Raw genomic sequence first — 20,444 nt, 5'->3', positions numbered from 1 at the left:
AACACAAGGCCTGCAGGCTGAATCTGGCCCAGCACCTTGTTTCTACCCGGCGGCAGTGCCAAACTCTCGCTTAACTGTTAAGGAGAAGTTACATTTATACAGTCCTAAAATTACATTTGGCGCTTTGAAGGCAACTGTGAGGCTGATGTGGCCCCCGGTGAAAATGAATCTGACACCCTTGGTCTAAAGGAAAGAAAAGCAAAGATGTAACTGGACAGGCTTCAAGGAACAAGTAAATAGAAAGTTTATAAAGGCTAGAATAAAGAGTTTAAATTTGATCTGAAAAATAATAGCAAGTGACTTTCTAAGAAAATGAAGCAAAGTATTTTTAGACTGACTGAATTTAAAAAATTGACAAGATCTGACTGAAGACAATGACCAGCCATTGGCAAATCATGATACATGCTAGATATAGGTAATTAAGGCACTAAGTTGGAAGAACTAAGCTGAGCTTCCTGAAAAGGGAGACTTAAATATTTAAAGATATGATATCAGGAGATGAAGAAAGCCCATCACTAGAGATGGACCTCCATGTTATAAACATCTCTTCATCCAAAGTTTAATAAAACTTACTCTTTTTCTCCTTCTCTAGAGTTTCCCTCTCTTTGTGCTTATCAATTATCTCGCTTTCACACACTGCCTTTTCATCTTGAACCCGTCTCAGATCAATTGTAATGGCATCAATCTGGGGTTGAAGATTCACACAGTTTTCTGTGGTCCTCAGTTCATTTTGCAAATCTTCTATCATTTTGCGGGTATTACTTATTCTCCTCTGTCGGTCATGCTCTTCATTCTGTTTTACGATTAAAGCCTGCTGAAGTTCCTCAATCTAATAAAACAAAAGACAGTTAGTACTGGAGATTGTTTTTCTCCTGGTTTATAGGGCTTTTATAGTAATGTAATTTTTAAATGCATACAATCTAAGAACATAGGTGTTTTCCTTACTAAAAGGTATCCTGCTAGAATTAGACTGTTACTCTTACCAGGTTACTTGTATCTCTATTTTATTTATTAACTAATATATCCCAAGTCCCTAGAGCAGTGTTTATCATATAGTTAACACTCACTGAATATTTGCCGAAAACAAAATATTTATAAAGCCAATCAGATTTCTAAACATTTATAGGAAGTAAATGCATGCTTCATATCCTGACACAATTAGGTCACGTGGTATATGAAAGTTTCAATAAAGTAGTAATAATAGAATTGACGATTTTATCCTATTAATTTTAAGCTAAAATAACTATTTTCTTAGTTAAAAAAACCACACACTATCTCCTATTAACACTTCAAATTAATATTATGTGATTCTTAAACATTGACCTGTATGTTTAGATTTGTTAATTTATATTCAAGGTAAATTATGTTTTAAAAAACCCTTATCATGTAAGATGTCAGTGAAATTTTTGTCAAAACCAGACATAGTCTACCTAAGACAGAGTTCAGATTTTAAGACACACACAAATATACACTAATACAACCACTTTATTAAAAAATTTGAATTTTGTATAAAAAAATCTAGTATCTTAAATTAATACCTTTAAACATTTACATTTTAATACCTATTTATAGAACATACGTATTTCACTAAATGGCATCACTAAGATGCCATTGTTCTTAGATTGTATATGGAGAGCAATTTCTCATTTTGCGTATGTCCTTGCAAAATATAATTTTAATACCTGCATAATGTCCTGTTATACAGATGTGCCACATTTACCATTTTCTATTGTTAGAAATTTGGGTTGGTATTAGTTTCTTATTCCTAAAAATTTAGCTCTAAAAGTGTCAAGATAATGAACAAAGAAATATATGCCAAAATCTCCTCTTCTGTACCAAACACACAAGAGAAAAAATATTTGAAAAAATTAAGTTACATATCTGAAAATTAACAATGTTCAACATGCCCAGCTAAAAGAAGCAAGCAGACAAGAAGCTATCGAGTTAAGTCAGAAAGTCCATGCCATTCAGGAGAATAAAAATAGGCACGTCACAGAAAAGAGGAAAAGAATTAAGAATCACCAAACAAATAAAGAAGTCCAGGTCCATGAAAAACAAGAAATTTAAAATATAATCTTGTCCTCTAGCAAAATAGAGACATCCTGTGTACCAAAAAACCATTCAAGAAACTACCATGACTAATCCCATCAGACCTATGTTTAGCTCTGGCACAGTAAGTCCAAGCCTCCTAGATAAACAATCCTCTCGAGGACACCATTCCCATACTGCTATCTTCCCTTTCTATGAATGATCTCTCTTCTTATACTAACTGAAATTTGGCTATTCCTGAGATGCTTCTCCCTAGAGCCTTCTGAAGTAGGGACCTTTTCCTGCCATAATCCTTCAGAGGTGAGGAGAGTGTCCTGATTAATCTCCACTGTACTACTTCCTCCATTAACTGAGCCCCACTTCAATTCCGTTTAAGAACATGTGATCAGACATTACCACCATTATCTTTGTTGCCAGGTTAACTACTCCCTCAAAATTCTTCCTCACTCACTTCACTCATTGATGACTTTAGCACTCAACTCACTTAATATCTTCCTCTCCATCATTCTGCCTGTTATCATGAGCCTTCAACATACTTAGAGAATATTCAATCTAACTCGTCGGCCTCTGTGTTCCTTGACTTTTTCAACTTCACCCATCTTTTCCTAAAACCCTCTTCCCTCACCCTCCTGCTCTTACAGTAGTATTCTAGCTCAGGTAAATCCCCCCAAATTATACCACTTCTGAAAAGTCGACTTCCAAAATCCCACTCTTTGATCACCATTTCCTTTCCTTCCATTTTACTTATTGTAGTATTCCTATTCCAACTATCCTTTGACCCCACAGAATCCTGTAATCCATCGACCCTAGTACCTTTCTAAACATCCATCATCTCCTTTATTTCCTTCCTTAACTTGTTGAAGTTCCATGACCCACCACCATAACCACTCCCTTGCAAAGTCCTCTTAACCTCTTAACTAATCCAATGTCACACTAGCCAAGAGAAAACCTAGTTCTTTTTAAATCTAACTATATACCTTCTATATATCTGTATTTAAGCAATTGCACTAATTGGAGAAACACTCAAAATAAGGCCACACTTTAAATTTATGGCCATAAAGCTTAAATAAGCATTTCAAACAACGTACTGCATTTCTTTAACAAATGTAATTTGTTACATTCTGAGATGAGTTCACCTCTTTCCCTCCTTCCTCAGCCCTTTAGTGCTACAGACCCTCTTACTCACTCAGCTAATGTTCCTGTCTTACTCTCACTAACAGCATAGTAAAAATCAGAATACTCTGATCAAAGTGCTTTCCCTGTCTTCAAATCTATCACCCTTACCTCCAGCGGTACTCACTTTGCTTTATCATGTATGGGGAGTTCTTGAAGCTGCCTATATGTAATCCTCCAAGGCTACTCCAAGCAAGTGCTTCTTAAATTATTTATGGTGAAGAACCATTTATAAAAAAATTTCAAACCATCACAAGCCAACTTTTATTAATTACAACTACAATAAATTACTAACAAACATTTTGGGAAACAGTTTGGCAATTGCTTCAAAAATTAAATGTACACCTATGATAGTCTACTTCTAGATTATCCAAGAGAAGCAAAAACATATGCCCATAGATAAATGTATATGAAATATTCATGGAAGCTGTATTAGTAACATCCTCAAACCAAAAACAAAGTGCCCACTAACAGCAAATTGTGATCTTAAGAAAAATTAGAAGAAAAACATTAAACTGAACAAAAATAAAAATACAACATATCAGAATTTGTGGAACATTCTAAAACAGCAATGAGGGAAATCTATAGCATTAAGAGCATACACAAGGAAAGATGAAGCCTCAAATATATAATCTGCACTTCTATCCCATGAACCTAAAAACCCCAAAATATACCTACATTAAGCAGAGACAAAGAAATACTAAAGATATGAACACACTTCAATAAAACTGAAAAGGGAAATACAATAAAAAAGGCTGGTTCTTTGAAAAAAACAAGGGGATCTCTGCAGCCAACATATCCCTCCTGATTTTTATCTCCCACATGTGGGTGTGGGACCAGACTGTTCTGTGTCACCACTACTATCAGTCTCCCTGTGGCTTATTCTTTAGTTCCCTAGTTGTAGGACTTCCGTTCAGCCAGAATTCAGGTGGTTCTGAATGATGGTTTTTCTGTATTTTAGTTGTGATTTTGATATGGTTGTGGGAGAAGGTGAGTACCCTGTTTATCTACAGTGCTATCTTGACCAGAAGCCCCAAGGAAGCCTTGAAAGCCAGCAGCACACAAAATCATAGTGAAGTCAGCAGCCTAGCCGCCACTGGGGAGGTCAGAACAGGGTTAGAGCTCATGCTCAGAGAACTGTCATTATCTGATTTGTCTGGCAGTTCCATGGAAAATCCTTACACTCAAGACTTGTTTTTATTTGACCTGACTCCACAGCTTGCATACTGCCAAACAACTTTTTCCTAAAAGCATTTGTTGAAAACATTAAGTGATAATTGTTTAACACCATAGTTGCCTGATTCCTAAGAGTTGTGGCAAATAATAAGCTAGCCAAAATGTTTAAAAAGAAAATGCTAGAGCATGTGATGCCCACAGGAAGCTTTGGAAGTGACTGGGAATCTAGAAGGCCACTGTATGAGTAGAACTGTGTGCATGCCCAGGGCTGTTTGTATGCTTCCAGAAAGACCTAAGGAACCCTTAGCTTTGTAGAAAGAACTATCATTTTGGGGCTCTGTGCAAATAGAAAGTGAAGGCTAATACAGAGTTGTCAACTTGAACTGAAAATTAAGCAAAGTTTGCAACAATTATGGGGGCATTTACTAAAAAGCAAAAAAATCTGAATCTTGGTGAAAAGTAAAAATCCTGCCCGACTGACTGCTAAATGTAACCTTACATGTACCTGGGGATTCTCAAAGACTGGGTGACATACTGCTTCTCAACATTTAAGGAAATATTTGTCCAATCATTAGCTGACTGCTAAGCTAACTGAGCAGACAGTTTAGTAGCCATAGCTCAACAGCAGATGTGAACAGGAAAAACAAAGTATAAGATAGGTCAACTGAGATTATGTAGTCTGAAGAACAGGAAAAAAAAGAATGAAAAAGAAATAGAATGTAGGACAGAATCAAGTATAGCAAACTATGCCTAACAGTCTCAGAAGGAGAAAAGAGAATAAGGCAGAAAGAATATTTGAAACAATGACCAAAAGAACTCCTCAACTTTGATGAAAAACATTAATCTGCGCATCCAGTAAGCTCAATTAATTCCAAGCAGGAAAACTCACATCTAGAAACATACTAGTTAACCTTTGAAAGACAAAAACAGAGAATTTTGAAAGAAAAAAAATTACTCATCAAATATGAGATCCTCAATGATTAATAGCCGACTCATAATCAGAAACCATAAAGACCAAAAGGCAGTGGGATATTATATTCAAAGTGCTGAAAATCAAGAATTTATATCCAGCAAAACCATCTTTACAATATCCGCAGATAAACAAAACCTGAGAGAATTTGTCACTAGCAGACCTACACTACAGGAAATACTAAAGGAAGTCTTTGAGGCCAAAATGAAAGGACACTAGACAGTAACTTGAATCTATACAAAGAAATAAAGACTACCAGTATAGGTAACTTACACACAGGTAAACAAAAAAGGTATTTGTTGTTTGCAAATGTTTTTTTCTCCTATGTGATTTACAAAAGGCAACTACAGTGGTATAATAAAAATATACAAGGTCTGTCCAGAAGGTGTTCAGCAATATAATTAGAAAAACAGAGACATTTATTGAAGAAGGTGCAAGAAACACTGTGCACAGGACAAGGGCACCTCAGGCCCATTCACTGTAGGCACATTGGGACCTCACACAGTTCTCCCAGTCATCACCAGCTGCCCTATCATGTTTTTCCTGAGTCTCATCCACGGTATGAAATTTCTCCCATTTCAAAGGTGATTTTATTTTGGGTAAAGCCAGAAGCTGCAGGGTGCCAAAACTGGGCTGCAGAGTGCTGAGTCACCTGGGTAATCTGATGTTTCATCAGAAAACTCTGCACGAGACATGATGCATGCATGAGCAGGAGCATTGTCGTGATGAAGCTGTCAATCACCAGCTGCCCATAACTGCAGCCTTCTGAATCATCTGAATAGTTTCTGTGGAGGAATGTTTAAGCTTAACGCATAATTTGATTCAGAGTCGTTGCTCTACTCACTCAGTCATTTTGAATGCGATGGTCATACAGTACACATGCTTACTCTACGGCATCTACCACCCACACTAAGTACAGCGAAGTCCTCATTGCTCACACATGCACCTCCCATTCCACTCTCCTTGGCTGCCAGGTTACATCCATGTCAAGCAAACTGTTCTCATTATATTAACTATGGTTGGACTTTTTCTGGACAGAACTCGCATATATTTGGTCTCTGTCCCTGGTTCCTCGCTCAGAGTTATTAAAACAGTTAGAATTTCCTGAGTGAAAGAACTGTCTTTTGTTATTCATATCAAACCTCTTTCAAAGATACTGGATTTATACTAATAAGATGACTCTAGAAAGAGCATCTAGATAGCTTCAGGATGGAGACTGGTTGCCAGAATGATTAAAGGGGTTAGAATTTTCAACCCCACCATGACCTCAAAAAGGGGAAGGGGTAAAAGACCAATATCCAATAATTTAAACAATCATTTCTATGTAATTAAACTTCAGTTAAAATTCTTGAACAAGGTTACAGAGTTGCTAGGTTGGAACACATGTTGACAGGCTGGGAAGGTGGTATACCAGAGGAAACAGAAGCTCTGCACCACTCTACCCACCCCCATACCTTGCATTATGTATCTCTTCCATTTAGCGTTTCTGACTTGTATCCTTTACAATCAACTTGTAATTGTTAGGTATAATGTTTTCCTGAGCTTGTGAGTACTTCTGGCAAATATTGAACCTGAAGGGGTGTGGGTGTTGTGGAAACCCCTGAATTTGTAGCCAAACCAGATAGAAGTGCAGGTATCCTGGTGTCTTCAGTCTGGTGTCTGAAGCAGGGGCTATCTTACAGAACTGAGCCCTTAACCTGTATTCCAATCCCAGGTAGTTAGTGTTAGAACTGAAATGAATTATAGGACATGCTCATTTGGTATCAGGAAATCAGATAACGTTGTTACAAAACAAAACTGTATAAAGAAACAAGAAGATGGAGGCATAGGTAGAAATGCTTTATTTCCTCGCACAACCAAAATATGGATAACAACCAATTTAAAAACAGTAAACAACCAGAAGTGCCAGAAAATCATACTGCATGAAATTCCAACAACCAAGCAGTTAAAGGAACATTCACCCAGACCGGTAGGAGGGGCAGAGATTGCGGGCGGGCAGCCAAGCAGAGGACACGCGGCAAAGTGGCAGACCTCGTGGGAGAGGTGAGGCTGGCTGAATGGGAAACTAAAGATTCAAAGCTAGCTGTGAAATACAGCGGGGGTTGCCATGCAGGAGAAACTCCCAGTCTCACAGGAGAGTTCGTTGGAAAGTGGGGCTAGAGTAGAGCAAGTGAGAGGCATTTTTCCCTCTCTAATCCCTCCCCCACAGACAGCACCACAATGCAGCAAAGAGGGTAGCCTCGTCCTGGTGAATACTTAGGGTTCCACCCCTTTACAACATACAGGTACACCAAGACAAAGAAATACGGCTTGAATGAAAGAACAAATCAAAACTCCAGAAAAAGAGCTAAGTAAGGTAATCAGGATGCTCACAGAACTAATTGAGCTTGGTTGCAAAAGGAAGGAATATATGAAGGTTACCCAAAGTGAAATAAAGGAAAATATTCAGGAAACCTACAGTGAAGGGAAGGAAACCAGGACTCAAATAACGATTTAGAGCTGAAGGAAGAAGTAAACATCCAAATGGAACAGAATGAAGAATCAAGAATTCAAAAACATAAGGACAGGCTTAGGAACCTATGGGACAACATCCAATGCTCCAACATCCGAATCATATGGATGGAGAGGAACAAGAGCAAGAAATTGAAAACTTATTTGAACAAATAATGAAGGAAAATTCCCCCAATCTGGCAAAGGAAACAGACTTCCAGGAAGCTCAGAGAATCCCAAAGAAGTTGGACCTAAGGAGTAACACACCAAGGCACATCATCAAGTTACCTAAGATTAAAGATAAAGAGGACCTTAAAAGTAGCAAGAGGAAAAGAGACAGCTTTGTACAAACTAGTGCCCATAAGACTGTCCGCTGATTTCTCAAAAGAAACCTTATAAGCAAGAAGTGGCTGGAAAGAAGTATTTGAAGTCATGAAAAACAAGGACCTACATCCAAGATTATTCTCTCTAGCAAACCTATCATTTACAATGGAAGGGTAGATAAAGTGCTTCCTAGATAAGGTCAAGTTAAAGGAGTTCACCATCACCAAGCCCTTATTATATGAAAAGTTAAAAGGACTTATCTAAGAAATAGAAGAACAAAAACTATTGACAGAAAAGTGACAACAAACTCACAACTATCAACAACTGAACCTAAAAAACAAAAACTAAGCAAACAACTAGAACAGGACCAGAAAAATGGAGATCACATGGAAGGTTTTCAGTGGAGAGGGGGAGAGGAAGAATGGGGAGGAGAAGGTACAGGGAATAAGAAGCATAATTAGAAGGCATAAAATAGACAGGATAAGTTAAGAATGGTATAGGAAACAGAGAAGCCAAAGAACTTATATGTACAACCTGTGGACATGAACTAAGGCAGAAGGGTAATGCTGGAGGGTGGGTGGGGGGGGGGGGGGTGTAGGGCTGAGCAAGGGAAAAAGGGGATAAAAAAACTGAGAAAACTATAACAGCATAATCAATAAAATATACTTAAATAATTATAAAACTGTGTTGGTAGGCTATAATTTATATGAAAATAACAACACAAAGGAAGAAGGGAATGAAACTACATAAAGTTTTGTATGCTACTGAAATTATGTTGGTATTAATAGGAACCAGATTACTATAAATTAAGATTATTATTTATTTCAAAGGCAGCCCCTAAGAAAATAGCCGAAAGCATACACAGTAAAAGAAATAAGAGAATTAAAATGGTAGAACAGAAAATATTTAATATGAAAGGTGGCAATAATGGAGGAATAGCTGAAAACAAATTAGCAAAATGGCACATGTAAATCCTACCTTGTAATTACAACTAATGTAATTAGTAATACACTACCTTGTAATGTAAAAGTATTAAACATTCCAATTAAAAAACTGAGATAGGTAAAGTGGATAAAAATCTATGACCCAACTATATACTGTTTATGAGAACACACTTAAGACTGGAAGACACAAAGAGGTTTCAAGAAAAAGATGGAATTTTACATAGTCAAATGGAACTCTTTCCCTCTCCTAGCAATCCTCATTTCAGTAAAAGACGCCACTATCCATCAATTGTGAAGTCAAAATGTTAAATGTGATCCTCGATTCTACCACAATTCAATCATTACATCTACTTCTGAGCAACTTTTGTTGGTTAAATTTTCTTGAAACCACCATCATCTCTTGCCTATAAAAGTCTCCTAAATGAACTCCCCACTTTCATTTTTGCCCCATGTGGTCCATTCTCCAGAAGGCAGTGCAGAGTTCTTTAAAAATAAATAAATATAATACTGTTTCTCTCTGCTTTAGAGCTTTCAAAGCCTTCTCATGGTTTCTTACTCCATTTAGAATTTATTTTAATTTCCTTTCTTTTTTTCTTCAAGGGTCATCTAATACAGCCTTTGCCTACCTTTACATCTGCTACTTCTCAGGAATAGTATTGGACCAAAGAGGATACTGAAGCAGAACTGTCCAAGTGTTGAGAAAAAATTATTATTCTGAATGTAATATCCAGACATGTTAAATTCCAGAGTGACTGCACAAAGCTTTTTTCTGACATACAAGGACTCAGAATGTTCATCATCCAAAGAGCCTCACTGTAACACCTGTGGGAAACACACAGCCAGGGAAAACTGCAAAAATCCCTACCTCTCCAAAAGACAGAGCCAGCAGAAGTGTGATATAAAAACATAATAAAAATAGTATTTTAAATAACTGACAAGTAAAATTTCTGATGATATTCACATGGAATGGAAGAAGAAATAAAAACTAGTTAAGATTTTTATCCTAAGTAGAAAAAATACTAATTAATCTGTTAAAGCAAAATGTGTTATTTAAGCTTTAAGAGTAATCAGTACACTAGGTTTAGAATATATAACTTTAGAAAAAAAACAGATTAAGAAAATCTTGATCAGTAACAACAAAGTAAAAGGGGCACAGGAGGAATCAAACAAAAAGCAAAGAAAGTAGAAAACATCAGTAAATGTGAATTGGTTAAACTCATTTACTCTAAGAAGTGTCCTACACCAAATAGAAAAAATTTGAAAACAAACCCAGTATATATTATTTACAGTGAATAAAACAAAACACGATGCAGAAAGAACAAAATAATAAAGCTTTAAAACTCTAGGAAGCAAAAACTAATACAATATTATGAAAAAATAGACAAACCACATTCACAGATATTGACACTTTAAAAATTAATAAATGAGATACATAAAAAGATAAAAACGAAGGACATTCATATAAATATAATTATAGTAAGCCTGTTCTAAGACATATATCTTCACACCTAAAGACAGACTACACATTCTTTTCAAATATACATAACCAAATATACAAAACCAATTATAAAATTCCAAAGGTCTCAAAATATTCTAAAATAAAGTCATAAAGGCCACATTTATTAACTATAAAGCAATATAACCAGAACTCTACATAAAAAGGGCTTAAAAATTCCATATCCATAAGATTAAAATAAAAACTCCTATATAACCTTAAATAAATGAAAACATTAAAATAAAAATGATAAAATCCACCCTGGCAGGGTGGCTTGGTTGGTTGGAGCATCATCCTATGCACTGAAGGTTTGTGGGTTCGATCCCTGGTCAGCACACATACCTAGATTGAGGGTTCGATCCCCAGTCAGGGAGCGTACGGCATGTTTCTCACATCGATGTTTCTCTCTCACATCGATGTTTCTCTCTCTCTCTCTCCCCCTTTCTCTCTCTCTAAAATCAATAAACAAATCCTCAGGTGAGGACTTAAAAAATTATAAAACTGTAAAACATAAAAAATTAATACCCTAAAATATATTTATTAAATTAAGGAAAACTCTGTAGAGCAAAGGAAATCATCAAACAAAATAAAAAGACAACCTAAGAGAAAATACTTGCAAATCATATGTATATGGAGTTAATATCCAAAACATGTAAAAATGTCATATAATTCATTACAAAAAAAAAATCTGATTAGAAATGGGTAGAAGATCTGAATAGATGTTGTTACAAAAAAGACATACAGATACATAAAAAGATGCTTAACCATCACTAATTACAAAAGAAATGCAACTCAAAACCACAAAGATGTATCACTTCACACCTGTTAGAATGGCTACTATCAATAGCCGGTGGCAAGGTTGTGGATAAAAGGAAACTCTTGTTCACTGTTGGTGGGAATGTAAATTGGTGCAACCACTACAGAAAATAGTTTGGAGGTTCCTCAAAAAATTAAAAATAGAACTAGCATAAGATCTAGCAATTCCACTTTTGGGTATTTATCCAAAGAAAACAAAAACTACTTAAGTTAAAAATATATATGCACTCCCATGTTCAATGCACCATTTTTTACAACAGCCAAGATATGGAAACAATCTAAGTGTTCCTCAATGGACGAATGAAAAAAGAAAATGTGATATATACACAATGGAATATTATGCAGTCATAAAAAAGAAGTAAATCCTGTCACTTGCAACAAATGGAAGAAACAGGAGGCTCTGCTAGGTGGAATGAGCTCATAGATACAGAGAACAGATTGGTGGCTGCCAGAGGTGGGGGTTAAGTGGTTGTGTGAAATGCATGACAGGTGTCAGAAGATAAAAACATCTGGTTTAAAAATTTTGTAACTATATACAATGATGTATATTAACTAGACTTACTGTGGTGATCATTTCACAACATGTACAAATAACAAATCATTATGCTCTATAACTAAAAAACTAATGTAATGCTATTTAAAAAAAAAAAGTGAGTGAAAGAGAAAGGGACAATAAAAGAGCTGACTAAAATTTTACCCTTTGCAACAGTATGGATGGACCTGGAGAACATTATGCTAAGCCAAGGGAAAGACAAGTACCATATGATTTCACTCATATGTGGAATCTAATGAACAAACTGAATACTCATAGATGGACAGCAGGATGACAGCTAAGGTGAGGGGAGAGTAGGGGGCGGAGGGACTGAGCAAAAAGGAAAAAGGACTCATGGACATGGACAACAGTATGGTGACTGCGGGGGAGGGGGGTATAAGGGGACTAAATGGTAATGGAGAAAAATACAATAAAAAATTATGTAAAAAGAAAAAAAAGACCTAACTCCTCTAAAAAAAAATCCCAGAGACTCTTAGAACTAAGAAATGTCAGGTATAAAAGACATCACATAGAAGAGATTACTCCAGCTCTACCTCCTTCCTACTCAATGTCCCCGCACTCAACCCATACACAGACCTTGAGCAATAACACTGGCAGCCAAGCTTCTGTCAGGAAAATCTGAGGTTTATTCTTTAGAGAAATAAATGAAAGAGGCCTGAAACTTGAAGATAAAAGGCAAAGAAAAAGGAGTGAGGCTGAAAACTGGAGATTAACATAATGCTTCAACTACCAGGAATGGTCCCCAAGTTATATATCTAACCCTAAGACAGATAATTCAAAATTCAGTTCCTGAATGGTCCTGTAAAATAGAACTCCACAAATATTTGGGCATCTGTCAGCTTAAAAATCCACTTTAATCACCCTAAAACAATTTTGCCATCAAGTCCTACTCATGAAAACCAATTTGTAAACAGCTTTTTAATGCTCTACTCTTGACATAACTGAATAAATTCCTTATAATTTAATTTCTGCTATTAAGGTCACTGAATCTAATTTTATCATTACCCAAATTAAAAACAAAACAAAAACTATGGCCACATAGCTGCAAAGATCATAATGCAAATCTATGAGTAGTTTTGAGCAATTTTTCCTAATTATCCTCTGTGCAACTGTTATAAGAAATAGAGAATAATAAAGATCTTAGATAATTCCCAAATGAGAGACTGTCCCCAAATCCAGACCTGAACATAAATGTTAGGGCAAATAAGCATAATAAAAATTTCATCATAAAATCTTACGTGTTTATCTTTCTTTTCTATAACATCTTGTTTTTGTTTGCATTTTTGAGATGTCTCCTTAATATCTGTTGCCTGTGAGATTGAATCAGAAAGGGGGAAATTAGTTAAGAACTTAAGCAAGTAAATTATGTGCTCCACCCACCCAAATATTAAGCTGTTATGCAAGTTAACCCCCAATGCTTTTCTGTTTCTTTCAAACCAAATACATAATTATCACCAAAAATGCATTACTTGCAAATCTATGTAAGGTTATTCCTATTGATGTTGAAAATAACTGCAGCAATATGCAGACATATTTTGTTAATCTCTTCATACTTATTTTCTCACATTCTTTCACTTGATCCTAAAAACAATCCCACAGGACAGCAGGGTCCATAGTTTAAGCCATCTTCAAAAATAACCTTTGGCTCCAAAATCTCCCTAAAGAATGAAGGTCATGATCATCAAAATTTTAGTTATATTTTCAAAATATGGACAATATTCCAAATGTCATTATACTATTTATTCTAATAAAATCAAAGTTTTCTGTATCACCCTCCTCCAAAAGGGTATATATTTAGAAAGACAATATAATAAATTCACAAAAGGAATTCACTGTTTCTAGAAATACTACTCTGAATCCTCTTATAATTAAAACAAGCAAATTTCATTTTTCTCTTTTCATATCTTGATATTTCTATAAAGCAGCAACCTTCAGTGGTGATGATTAGAACCTTGAAAGCTCTGTGGTGGTAAATTTTTAGTCAAAGAATTTAAGTAACCAAAGCAACAAGGAAATCTGCAAAGTATTTTTGTATGTGCTAAAATAAAATAGAGGAAGTCCAAAATTGAGCCAGAAAAGTACCTTTGCTTTGATTCGAGCCTCCAAAGTGTGACGCTGCTTTTCAATTTCGTCAATTCGATGGGTAATAGGAATCTGCCCATCTTTAAGTTTTCTGACTTCATCCTTCACTCGGTCACGAGCTAGCTTTACTTCTTCATATTCCTGACGAACATTTTCATATTCCTTGCAATTATTAAAAAAATAGAAGTTAATGCACTACTAGTTTAAACTAACACATATTCTAAAATCAAGATAGAGGCAGAAACTAAATCTATGAAAAGATGGTTTTGACATCCATTTGGAAGGTTTATTAATATAAACACTTGCCCTCTGAAACAACTTCAGAAATGGTGAATACAGACATAATGATTTACTAAGAGTCTTGATGCTCACTGAGCATTTATCTCCACCAGTAGTCTGGACTCTCTGATATCCATCTCTTCCTATTTCTGAAACGTATAACCTAATGGCTACTAAAAGGAGGTTCTCTAGTCTTTCAAGGAAGATGAGATACAGGAATGTATACAGCAAAAGAAACTCAGTTATGAAAAATAAAAATGAAAAAAGTAGAAGACAAAAGGAAAGTAAGTCAAAAAAACAGAAAGAAGCATGCAGGTAAAAATGATGCTTGTAATGTTACAGGAATTAATAAAAATAAGTGGAACACTAACAGCAGTAAAGAGTGAATGAGACGAAGTTAAAAAGAGAAAAGAAAAGCATCAGAGTAAAGCACAAAAGAGTAAAATGAAAAGTGACTTCTTAACCTTAGAAAGTAAAAAAAAAAAAAAAAAAAAGAAAAACCAAAGACTTCGTAAAATAAAATAGATGCAAAAAAAATAATGGGTATAGAAAAATGTAATGAAAACAAGCTGAAGAAAGGAAAAAGTTTAGTAATGGCATTATGAGACAGAGTATGATGAAGTAGAAGCAGGGGTGGGAAGTGGGAGGGACACAAAGAGAGGTATGTATTTTTCCAATCTAGTAACAAATGTATTTCCATCCTAACCTTGGAACAAGCATTATAAAACTTTCTTATTCTGTTTTACCCACTGTAAAGGAATGCACTGTGGGAACTTAATTTTTAGCCAAATTGTGCTCATAAATAATAAAATATATGTTATACAACGTTTACAAATAAACAGTAGCCTCAGTAAAGCATGTGAGAAGATTACAGCTGTGTCTATAGCTGAATTTGATGTTAGTGGCACACTCCAAGTAAATTTTCAGTGACCAGAGGACATTCAAAAATTTAATTTCTACATGTGTAAACATTTTTAGATCTTAACAAAACTATCTTTTAAGGATTAAAATCTGAAAGAAATCCCACATTTGAGTTCTTAGACTTGTTACTCGTTATTACATCACACAGCTTTAGAGTAACACAAAAACAGATAAATTTTATTACTTACGATATAAAGCAAAAATGAACAGAAGCAGCTAATTTGAATTTTAGCCCTTCTTTATAACTTTTCTGCTACTTAAAGAATCACTATTTTCGCCTCTCATAATTAAGACTTACCACCCACGGCCTTTTTGCTTCAAGCATCTCAATCAAATCTAAGTGTCGCTTACGTTCATAGAACCTCTCCACATCTTGTTTGTATCTTTCATTCCTCTGAATCATTTTCTCTAGATACTCAGTTTTTTCTTTGCATGAGGTCTAAAATAAATATTTGTTTAAACAGTTTAACTGAAAAGACAACAGGTCAATTTTTTAACAATAAAAAATGTACAATGCTAACAAATTTCACAATAAAGAATTCCATAGACCTTGTTAAGTACTATGTAAAACTAACACGCACTCATAAGTTATGCATGTTAGGCTCTAGGCTCTATAATTTATTAGTCATGTAACTGTGAGGAAGCCTTGCCATATATCACTGAGCCTGGACCTCTTGCCTAAAGAAAGAAAGTTATCTGCCTCATTCATCTCAAGGGTAGAGGCAATTCACTTGCTATAGGTGCAAGTTCAACAATAGCTATAATGTGATACGCAAATGAAAATACTATTAAGGTTACGAATACCCATGAATTAAGGGCTTAGAAGTAAGAAGAAAGCTAAAATGTAGCTTTAAATTGCAAAACAGAATAACAAATACAAAGATGTACTTAGAATTTGATAGAATATACTCTTTTTTCATTTCACAAGACATTGGGAAGTTTCAATGAGTGTTTCAGATGGGAATATTAGATTGTTTAATATGGGAAAAGGTAAAAGGACTGATGGAGCACCTGCAGTAAGATAAAATAATTGCAACTCCTTTGGTCATTTACTATGAATAAGTGCAATAATAAAAATAATATTAAATTATAACAACACACGATCAAGCACAGACAGTTACAATTTGAGAAAAAGCATCAGTTTACAAGATTACTTATTACAAAAACTTATTAACATATTTTAGCTGCTGGCCTCTGAAAAATGACTCATTAAATAAAAGACCTTTACATATGATATGCAAAAAAGACATTTTAAATTTATACGTTTTATTAAAACTGAAAATAAGAATTCCACAACACTACTAAATGTATAGTTTTCTTGCAAAGTCAACCCGCATGCAACTGAAAAAATATGATAACTGGTTCAACAGAGACACAACATTAAAAGCTGTATGGTAGTTGCTGCATTACACAAAACCTTCTGCATTGCCTGGCATATGGGAGGCATTTAACAAATATGAAATGAGTAAGAGAATAATATTTAAACTCCCTGAGAGGAAAAAATACTTCATAATACTATTAGTCCTTAGAAATTCAATTAATAATATATACTTAATGAAATGACAAATTTTTCAAACTTTACATTTAGCAAATCCATTCTCACTTTTTGCCACCTAATTAATGTTAGCATTACAAGCCTGTGTGAAAAAAACACACACAAATACATGAATTTACTCAATGAATCAGAATTCACTTTCCCACATTTTGAGAAATGGAAATTTATGAGGGACAATAAAAATGAGCCACCCATTTATAAATACCTCTAGTTGTTTTTCTTTCTCCCTGAAGTTTTTGAGCTCACAGTGGTATCTGTGCATTTCTGGAGGTCCAATTGATTTCTCAGTAGCTTCAAGTAGTTCAATTTTACTGAGTTTAGCAAATTCTCCAACTTTATCCTAGGACACAACATTTAAATATCAGCAACAATTGTTGTTTACAAATATCTTCAAAACACACTTCACTCAATGATCACAGTCATCAAGATAACATAGGAAATCTTTGAGATGTGATCTTAATATGAACTCTGTCCTTTCACATATATTCTTTAAAATAATAAAACTAAACTTAGGATATAAACTGTTATCCTTTTGAGAACCTTTAAACAAATTTATATGTGAACACCTTTCACCATATATAAGAATAAACTCAAAATGGATTAAAGACTTAAATGTTAGATTCAAAACCATAAAAATCCTAGAAGAAAACATAGACAGTAAAATCTCCGACATTTCTCATAGTGACATTTTCCCAATATACCCCCCGGTCAAGGAAAACAAAAGAAAAAAAATAAACAAATAGGACTACATCAAACTAAAAGTTTCTGCACAGCAAAGGAAACTATCAATAAAATGAAAAGACAACCTACTGAATGGGAGAACATATCTGCCAATGATGCATCTGATAATGGGTTAATATCCAAAATTTATAAAGAACTTATGAAACTCAACACCAAAAATAGAAACAATTCAATTTAAAAACGAGCAAAGGACCTGAAGAGACACTTCTCCAAACAGGATATACAGATGGCCCAACAGTCATATGAAAAGATGCTCAATGTCACTAATCATAAGAGAAATGCTAATTAAAACTACACTGAGATATCACCACACATTTTTCAAAACAGCCATCTTCAGTGAGGGAACCCTCATGCACTGTTGGTGGGAATGCAGACTGGGGCAGGCACTGTGGAAAGGAGTATGGACTTACGTCAAAAAATTAAATTGGAAGCTGCCTTATGACCCAGTGATTCCAATTCTGGGAATGTAGGTGAACAAACCCACAACACTAATTCAAAAGAATATATGCACCCCTATGTTCAGTGGAGCTTTATTTACAAATAGCCAAGATTTGGAAGTAGCCCAAGTGCCCATCAATAGATGAGTGGATAAAAAAGCTATGGTACATTTACACAATGGAATACACTTGGCTGTGAAAAAAAGGGAAACCTTACCTTTTGAGATAGCATGGATGGCCCTGGAGAGTATTTTGCTAGTGAAATAAACCAGTCAGAGAAAGACAAATCCATATAATTTCACTTATATGTAAAATCTAATAAACAAAATAAACTAACAAACAAAATAGAAACAGACTCCTAGATACAGAGAACAGAATGACAGCTGTCAGAGGGAAGGTAGCGTTGAGGGACAGGGTGAATAAGGTGAAGGGATTAAGTAAAAAGAAAAAACAAATATACTCCAAAACAAACAAACAAAAAAACCCTCAGACACAGACAAACAGTATGTTGATTTCCAAAGGGAAAGGGGGGTTAGAGAAAGGGGGCTAGGGGTTAGAAGAGGGTAAAGGGAGAATAACTGGTGATGAAGGGAGACTTGACGGGGCTGTGAACACACGACATAATATACAGACGACGTGTTATAGAATTGTATCCCCTGTGAAACTGACATAATTTTATTAATCAATGTCACTTCAGTAAAGTCAATACAAATTCTATGTCAGTATTTCCTGGCTGAAAGGTTTATATTCATGTAATAAATAGTTTGGAATAAAAGAAAAAATAGTCCCCTGAATGGAAATAATCATCTACTATGCATCAATTGGAATGTTAAAAATGAAGCAATTTTAAACTTTTACTTCTGGAAATCATCTGATAAATGCTTTCTAATTTTAATTTTTATTTGACACAAACGTAATCAAATCATTTCTGAAGAAAAAATGAACTATAATTCAGCTACTGTTACTAGACAGTATTCCAAGACAAATTTAAAAGGTATTTGATTTTAACATTTAACATGTGTCACCAAAATGTTTTCTTTTTACTGAACAAATTTAAAATCAAAAGATTTAAGAGTTTTAGTATATCAAATATCTTATACAAAATCACTGATTAAGTTGTTAACAAAATTTTATGAGCCCACAACAAATGGAAGCACATAATGATTCAGAGTACAACTTTATAATCTGAACAATACTCTATAACATAGACTTTTTATTTTAAATAATTGAAATTTTCTAAGTTACTAGAAAATAAGATTATACTTTAAGATGGTGATTTTCAACCAGTGTGTCCTAAGAATTTTTAAAACATACAACACCTAACTATTTAGTTAGGGGCACTGACTTCTTTTCCCTTAGGTTGTCGAATAAAAAATTTAACAAGCAACATAACCATAGCTGTCCAGTGTAAATGAATCAAAATTATACTTTTTTTTTTGGTCCAATGGGCAAAAAACATTTTGGGGGGTAACAGAGAGAAGTTTAATAATTAGTTTATATGTGCCAGAAGATGAGGAAGGTTGAAACTTGCTGCTGTAAGAGATGCTACCTTTTAAAAAGAATTGTTAGTATTAAGACTACTATGCTCAGTTTAAATAGTAATCTTCCTGAACATTCCTGAAAAAGTATTTACATCCTTAGATAGCATGAAAAGGAAACATCATTTAGAAAACTTTCCCAGCTTTACATTTAATTCTCTCGTACCTGAGGTAGAAACTGGCAAAGATTTCCCACTTGAATATTTAAGGCTGCAACTTTTTCTTCTACTGTTTTCAGGGTTGTTGATTTTTTGTTGATGTACCACAAGGACTGATTTTTTGCCACATCAATCTCACGGGTAATTATAAGATTTCCAGAAGTCCTGAACCTAGTTAAAAAATAATTTTAAATCTTTACATTCAAAATAATACGGTATTTCAGAAATAAAATTTCCAAAATTCTCTTGCACCAAAGATTGCTGGATAGGATTATTTTTTCCCCCTTTTGATATTTTGGCCCCTCTGAAGAAGAAAACCTTGACATTTTATTAGTAGTAACACATGATTTAATACTCTTTCAACATTCAGAATCATTTAGACTTAAAATCAAATGCCAATACTAACTCCTAAACACTGCCAGAGGATTTGCATAGCTGGAGTTATTTATCTTTTAATCATTATGCTATTCTTCAATCAAATGCACTGACTGCAATTCAAAATTGGTTGGTATATAAAAGCATGTAACATAACAGTTAAACCTTGAAAATCCCTCCACTTAGAAAATGTATGAATGAAACCAACTCTCGTGCATGCATTTCCAGACAGCAAAACTAGCCTGCCCATGGCTGCTCTTCATAATGCACTTCACTATGGATTCACAGGAGACTGTATCACATTTTTTAAAGTTTCACACAGAAACTTTAAAAAATGAGAAATCTGAAAGAAGGGTATATACTTATTT

The 20,444-nt window shown here is 34.6% G+C and overlaps 1 protein-coding gene across 2 annotated transcripts in view; it reads right to left on the bottom strand.

The window, feature by feature from the left end:
- The window catches only part of SMC5 (structural maintenance of chromosomes 5), an 89,413-nt gene that overhangs the window by 37,987 nt on the left and 30,982 nt on the right, over nucleotides 1-20,444 (bottom strand). For both annotated transcript variants that reach the window (XM_045840176.1, XM_045840177.1), the window contains exons 4-9: nucleotides 19,710-19,872; nucleotides 17,033-17,167; nucleotides 15,571-15,711; nucleotides 14,073-14,234; nucleotides 13,229-13,300; nucleotides 574-829 (exon numbers count right to left, since the gene is read on the bottom strand). In XM_045840176.1, coding sequence (XP_045696132.1) covers nucleotides 574-829; nucleotides 13,229-13,300; nucleotides 14,073-14,234; nucleotides 15,571-15,711; nucleotides 17,033-17,167; nucleotides 19,710-19,872 — 929 coding nt within the window. The remainder of the gene's footprint in view (nucleotides 1-573; nucleotides 830-13,228; nucleotides 13,301-14,072; nucleotides 14,235-15,570; nucleotides 15,712-17,032; nucleotides 17,168-19,709; nucleotides 19,873-20,444) is intronic.

The sequence above is a fragment of the Phyllostomus hastatus genome, unplaced genomic scaffold (genome assembly GCF_019186645.2).
Source record: "Phyllostomus hastatus isolate PE091 unplaced genomic scaffold, TTU_PhHast_1.1 phas_contig_34, whole genome shotgun sequence".
Taxonomy (NCBI): domain Eukaryota; kingdom Metazoa; phylum Chordata; class Mammalia; order Chiroptera; family Phyllostomidae; genus Phyllostomus; species Phyllostomus hastatus.
This window is presented reverse-complemented; position numbering and strand designations above follow the sequence as displayed.